The 7,319-nt window shown below is 41.0% G+C and overlaps 1 protein-coding gene across 1 annotated transcript; it reads left to right on the top strand.

Moving 5' to 3' along the window:
- The first annotated feature begins 1,202 nt into the window (after positions 1-1,202).
- On the top strand, positions 1,203-2,278 carry LOC134473366 (uncharacterized). The gene is made up of 2 exons (XM_063237512.1): positions 1,203-1,518; positions 1,679-2,278. Exons 1-2 carry the CDS (start codon positions 1,203-1,205, stop codon positions 2,071-2,073), a joined length of 711 nt encoding a protein of 236 aa, XP_063093582.1. The 3' UTR covers positions 2,074-2,278.
- The last annotated feature ends 5,041 nt before the right edge of the window (positions 2,279-7,319 follow it).

Raw genomic sequence — 7,319 nt, 5'->3', positions numbered from 1 at the left:
TCAGCTCTCTACCATTGAGCTACAGACCACCAGGATGTAAATGTAAATGTAAATGTAAATGTAAATGTAAATGTAAATGTAAATGTAAATGTAAATGTAAATGTAAATGTAAATGATATAGGACTTCAAAACAAGACTGTAGGGTCTCAACCATGGCTGCAACCCTCAGAAAGAGATCCCTCCCAGATGCCACACTGCATACTGCTATCCTCTGAACCACACTGGCCCTAGCCTGCAATGTTAGTGAAACACCAAAGCACCACAGGCATCCGATTGCATTTCACCCTCATAGGTATCATCACAGCCAGTGTTTCTCCAGATAAGCAGGTTGCTTACATTGGCAGGGGTGGGTGGTGGAGGTGGTACTTCTGGTTTGCCAGCCTTCACACTGGAGGGGACTGGGGGACTGTCTGTTGCAGTCCTGTGGTGGCCCAGGCATGGCGCTGGTCCTCAAACTGGGTTTGCTTGCTGATAGGGCTTTGTTCTCTCTACCCCTGGTCCATGAATAGCACTAACTCATGGGGAGAGGTTGGGGTCCATCTCAACAGCTTGGTTTTTCTAAAGACATTAGAATTTCTGAGCTTTCTGCTCCTTTTTGAAAGTCACAGAAGAAGAATATTTAATGGCTACATGTGTAAAGCAGTGCAGAAAAGTCTAAATCTGAAAATCTTTGTCTCCTGGTGGTCTGTAGCTCAATGGTAGAGAGCTGACCTAGCAAACACAAGGCCCTTAATTGTCCTCAGAACAAACAAAGAATGCTTGACTCCAAAATACTTATTAGAAATGTTTTTAATGGTATTTTTGTAATAAAAGTCCTAATACTGTAAAAACCAACAAGCAAAAAAGTCACAATTACCTGAGGCAAGAGGGGCGTGGGCTGTGTGAAAGTCTTGCTAGTGTGGTTTTAGAAAGTCACTGACAGACTCCTGAGGCAGGGCACGTGCTCCCTCCCTCCTGGTCTCCAGGCTCCCAGTGTTATTTGGGTCTGACAAGAGGGACTGCATCTTGGGATCAGCACTGTTCAGAGAACTTTGTGAGCTGCTTGCTACGTACCTGTGAAGGTGATCATACAGAACTGCAAAAACGTCTCATTCCGTTAGGATGAGGAACTACAGCCGTTATTGCTTTTGCATACTGAACCAGCCCTGCCATCCTCTCCTTGCTGCTGTCAGTTGTCCCAGTCCCTCCCAAACTGAAAGAACATGCAGCCAGAGTCAGTACTTAGCGACGTGACCACGAGGGGGCAGTATCACCCAGCTGGTGCTGAAGCTGTATGTGGAGGGTTCACTTCAGGGATTCAAAGAGAGCAGGCTGAGAGCAGAAGCACAGCGTTTTCCTTATTGGCTGAGAAGACAGTGCCAAAAACCAGTACAGTCACTAGAGTGAAAAAAAGGGACACCTCGATACCAGAAGTAGCTCTCTGGCCCGAGACTGCAAGTCTACCATTGATTCAATTGGGAAGAACCATGAGGGCGCCCGCTCATGCTCTGCTCACGTTCCTGTGGTTGCAGCTGGACTGTAAGTTGAGGATTCGGGGCCAAAAGACACTGTATATTAACAGGTGCTCTGCAGACGTCCAGAGAGAAGACTGGCTTTACTTTGGTTCCTTACAATACTGTAGAAAAAGTCAGCTGTGGAGAGTGATCTGACTTTCTCTGCTTTCCTTTCCTCTGTGCAGGGGGCCGAGCAGAGCAGCTGGAGCAGCTTCCCCGCACCCTGCGCGTGCAGGAGGGAGACACCTCTGTCATCAACTGTACTTACTCGGGCAGTGGCTCGTTCTACTTCCCTTGGTACAAACAAGAAGCTGGGAAGGGGCTCCAGCTCATTATTGACATTCGTTCAAATGCAGCGAGAGCGCAAAAGGGAAGACTCCTGGTTTCATTCAGCAAGACAGCTAAGCAGGTTTCCCTGCACATCACAGACATCCAGCTTGGAGACGCAGCCGTGTACTTCTGTGAAGCCAGTGCACAGTGCTTGGCAGGCACCTGCAGCCTGTGCGAAAACCTGCTGCTGTGCTGGGCCTTCTGCTGGTCTTGGCACAGACTTTTCAGTATTTGCTGTGTTGGATTTTAAGTGATAACTACTGCAGAGACATTTAAAGCATATAGTAGGGGAGTTAGCTCTCGGATGACTTGGGAAGTCTCAGCTTCAGAACATCTTGTTGGTACTAAATACTGATGCTTAACAGTTTTTCTGAGTTATTTTTTAATTGTTTTTATTTAAGACGTACCAACGTGATGTTCTGATACACACGTACAAGGTGGAAATAAGATTTTTGTGTCTTCTGCTTTTTAACAATTCTAATGATAAAGTAAATTCTGATAGGTAGTTATTTATGTTTTGTGTTGATTTGCAGGCTTTAAAGATGTTTGCTATTGAGAATCTTCTCATATAGTAATGGATTAGTATCAGAAGCTCTGCCATGGAAAAACTTTAGAGTACTTAGAAAACTGAATTCATTATTTTTAGTATAAAACATTACATGTTAAATATAGAAAACTAGTACCTTGGTAGAGGGTTCTATGTTTGAGTGTTGAATTTTAATACAGTGTGTGGATTCATATAACCATTTTGAAATCATGACACAAACAGTTCCATCCCATAAAATCTCTTGACCTGTCCTCTGGCAGTCACACTGTCTGCATCTGTGGTAGTCAGCTCTCCATGGCTGGCAGAACACCTGTCTTAGATCCACCTAAAGTGGCAAAATCTATTCTGGCTCAGTTTCAGAGACTGCAGTCTGTGTGTGGCTGCCTGTACTGCGTTAGACCTGTGTCAAGGCAGAGACATGGCAGAAGGGCAGAGCAGGAGACAGCTGCTCATGTCAGGATGGCTAAGGGCAGAGAGAAAGGGAAAGAGCAGAGAGGGAAGGGGGAGGGGCAGATGCAGTCTCCAGTGTCTCACCCCATAGCCCAGTGCTTCCATCTGGGTGTCACATCCTGTTTGTATTACCTACCAGTAATGCCATTTAATTATGACCTCATCTGTGGACTAACCCATTGGTGATCTGTGAACACCCGTGGTAAAAACGTTTTCTAGAACTGCATCAGCAAGCCAGGCTTCAGTACAGTCAGCCTTTTGGGAGACATTTTGGATTCCAAGCATAATACCATGATTAACTCCTTACAAACTTAATATGTTATGCTTCTCATGATGTCTGGAGCCGCACAATAGGTAAGCATTTGAGAAGGCTGAATATTGAACAGAGGAAGCACATGGCACTGGATGATCCTCATTTCTGCCCTCACCTCAGCTTCTTACACCTGAATGCTTTACACTTTTAAATAATTTTATGAACATAACTTATCATTATAAGTTAATATCTTTAATTATTTACAATGTAATTCTAACGAGCCAAAATAAACAAAACACAAAAAGCCACTTATGGGTCATTAAGGATGAGAAGACTCTATAGATGATTATACAAACAGATACAATTGATAGAATTTTTGGCATCGCTGAAAATATAGAAATATGAAATAGAAGTGGCCTTTAGTTTAAGGATGTGGAGAGAGAACCCCAGGACCACTGAGGTCTGGCTTTTCTCTCTGCCGGACACGTGGTATGGGGACATACACATAGCTTAGTTTTGGGGTGGTACCTAAGGGGCATTACTGATGCACAAGAAGCCCACTGGAATTCATTTTGTGACACAGGTAAATTGCCTAGGGGCGACGAAGATGACCTCAAGATAGAGCCCCTTGGTTCTGCCTCCCAGCCTCCCATGGCTGCAGCATCCCATTCAGGGTACAATCCTTTCAATAATCAAGTTGCATCATATTCTGTATATAAACTTAATTGTACCATCTTTGTTCTAAAGTTTTATCATTAGGTAGTTTTCTAAAATTTCAGACTCATTTTATTGGTCAGAATTCACTTTAGCCATACTAGCTGGGGATGATTTTGTCAGATTTTCCCAAAGGCATTGAAGGACGTATTCAATAACAGTTTGGGGTTTGTTGCACTAATTCCCTAGAAGAGCTGAATTGTAACATTACTGTAGTTTTCATCTTAATTAAAGCCTTTTCCTAAGCTAGTCATGTTATCAATAAAACAGCAAAATAGGTAAAGTAGAAACACACAGCGTTCTACCATTAGTATGAGAAAATACCACCCAAGGGATGACAAATGAGGGCTGCACAGAGTGTGACCATCAGTGGTTCCATCATCAAGGGTGAGCTGACCACTGAGGATGCACAGTCTACTTCATGCAGGAACATGTGGTTTCAAGGATCCTGGATCAGCACTCATTTTCTGTGGATTGTCCTGCTCATGACAACTCTGTGTTGGGATGTTTAATATGACTGATTTTTAAATTCGCATTTAAAGATGAATGAGACTAATTGGTAAAATGCAGCCGAGGATCAGTTCCTTGTACTTCGTTTGCTGAACTGGTAGTAAATAATATCAGTGAGCTTAAAGGTTTATAGGCAACTTTCTATGGAACTGTGCTCAGAACCACGCCATCAGACTATTTATGGTTTGGAAGTTACATGGTTTTACTGGTGACCAGATGCTAGGCAAATAACATATAACTGTGAGATGGAAGGATCTATGAAAGATAAAGAAAAAATATAATTGGGAGGCCTTGAAGGTTCAACAATGTCCTGATACAGTAATTCCACTTTTAACCTTTCATTTGTTTTTTCCAAATCATCTGAGGACAGGGAGGAGAAAAGGTAGTTTCAGAGTGAACCTGAAAAAACCTGAGTAGAGAAGAGAGGCTTTATTAGAGTACCGAGGCTCTGAGGGCTCTATCTAAACTCTAGCAAAGACAGCTTAGTGATTTTTTTTTTCCTTTTCCAAAATAGGCTACAGAACAGATACACATGAGAAATAAGGAGAAGTGGTGTTAAATCCATAAGTAGGTGAAAAGAGGTCCTGTAATTAGTATAAACATCTTTGTCTTCTATTCATAAAGTGATTGATTCATATCTTACAAAAACAGCATACATGTGAGGATACATGATTACTACCTCTTACATTGTCTCCATAATCCATTGCACAGTGTTTTTAAATAAACATCAAACTCCATCAAAGTTCCACCACAGATGCAATGACACTGAGTGTATGTAGCCACTGGTTAAATCAATTTTTCTGTCACTACATCTATGTTTATTTTCAATTCAAGTATTCAAAGTAAGAGTTGGAAGCTCAGAAGGAAGTGTGACTTGCATAAGGTGTCAGACAGGACACAGAGCAGTGTTACATGGCTCACACCCACCTGCTGCACCAGGAAACCTCTGTTTCCTGCTCTGGCACAGCAGTAGCAGCAGCAGAACAGAGCCCAGCAATTCCTCCCTGCCCAATTCTTCCCACCTGGTGTGGAGATGAAAGCAGGGAGTCAGTATCTCAGACAGGATGTTGCCAGGGTCTGGCAATAGTTGTAATAGGAGGCCACACTCACTGTGAGAAGGCCCGCCTTAAGGTTTGGTAATGCATGACTCTTACAAAGACATTTGGAGGCTCTTCCCTACAGAGACACAAACCCCTCTATTTGTACAAAATAAGACTTTCTTTCCCCTAATCACCATCTTTTCAATCAGTTAAATTCTCACTTTAGCAAAGTTTTCACATATTATATTTAGTTTTATAAATTCATTTGTTTCATTGATTACTAATCTCAGATAGTGGTTTTATAGTAAAGGCTATTGGCTGTTAGAGGAAGTCACTTTTCATCAGTACTCTTTTTCAAGAATTTCTTTATACTTGACGAATATTCATTTTTAACAAACTTTAAAGATTCAGTCCCATTTTCCTTCTATTTAATAATACTATATTAAATAAAAGAACAAAGTATTGTCCACCTGGTGTCAGAAGCTGACAAAGTAAATAAGATCCAACATGTACAACAGATACTGTGAAATGGGAAGAAACTCTTCAAAATAAAACAGAAACTGGGATGGAGGAAAGCAAAAAAGAATAAAGGGAAAAGAAGAAATGTATATCTCTATCTGTCTGTCTGTCTGTCTGTCTATCTATCTCTATCTATCTATGTATACATTTTCACATTGCTTAAGACAGTAATTTTTACTAGTCCATTGAAAAGAAAAGTTTGTGCCTATTTTGTTTCTCTTTCATTTTTTTCTTTCCTTTTTTTTTTGGAACTGAGAGTTGAACTGTTGAACACAGGATCTCACACTTGCCAGGCAGATGTCATGCCACTGAGCTACATCCCCAGCCTGTGCCTTTATTATTTTACCAACTTATCATGCCTATATCTTGTAATATGAACACTACTTTGAAGATAACCATACATAATGTACAAAACATTGTTACCAAACACTGCACAGGTGTAGTTATACTTTAAAATTTTATCACTGTTTTTATTCTTTTTTCTTTAAAATAAAATAATCAAAAATAATAAGACTTGAAAACTAGATTGTTGGTTTATATTTAATGAATATATGAACACACAAAATAACTTTTTTGTTCATGAAATATATTTTTTTAATTGAAAATGTACTTTAATGTTCTTTAATTATATGTTAAAATTCCTTTCTTTAATGTCAATTGAACTTCACTAAATCTATTCCCACATGGGAATATTTGTGAATATAGTTGCAAGTGAATCTACACCCAGTTTTACTGATATCAAAAAATAAAGAAAACCTGTCCTGTAAATATTATTGTTGATGTATTTAAGAGTTTCTAAGCTTTGATTACAGATAATTTGCAATATATTCATATCAGACCATTAAATTTTGTTTTACAGAGCTAACCTTTCACTCATCACCTATAAAAAGCATAATGAAAATGTGAACTCTTGAATGGAAATGTAAAGATTTAAACTTAGAAAAACTGTAAAACAACAAGTAGCATATTTACAGAATAATGCAGCTTGAATTTTTAAAAGGTTTTCATGGATCTCTCATCCTCTTCCAGAGGAGCCTGGTAGCTGGCAGGAGCATCAGCAAACTCCTACCCCCGCAGCAACTTGATCGGCAGGCAAGAGACTGAGTGACCCCTCCCCACATCTGGAGGACCTCAACAGGCAGATGGGAGCCCAGGTGAGTCCTCCCCAACCTAGAGGACCTCAATGGGTTGGTGGGAGCCTCAGTGACAATTTGCCCCACCTACAGTACTTGGAGGCCAGGCAAAGGTGTGGGTGAGTCCTCCACCCTCCACCCACCTGAAGATTCTTGGCAGTCAACTGAGAGCATGAATGAGGCTTTCCTCCAAACAGAGGATAATGAGTGGGCTGATGAGAGCACCAGTAAGCATTCCCTCAACCTAAAGGAACCTAACTGGGCTTGCAAGAGCACCATTGACACAACAGGGCCCTGGCTGGGCACACACCAAGCACAAATATACAACCT

This window comes from Cavia porcellus, unplaced genomic scaffold (genome assembly GCF_034190915.1).
Source record: "Cavia porcellus strain 051 isolate PalLab524CR breed Dunkin Hartley unplaced genomic scaffold, mCavPor4.1 scaffold_26, whole genome shotgun sequence".
Taxonomy (NCBI): Eukaryota; Metazoa; Chordata; class Mammalia; order Rodentia; family Caviidae; genus Cavia; species Cavia porcellus.
Note: the sequence above shows the minus strand (reverse complement) of the source record. Positions and strands in the feature narration are given on the sequence as shown.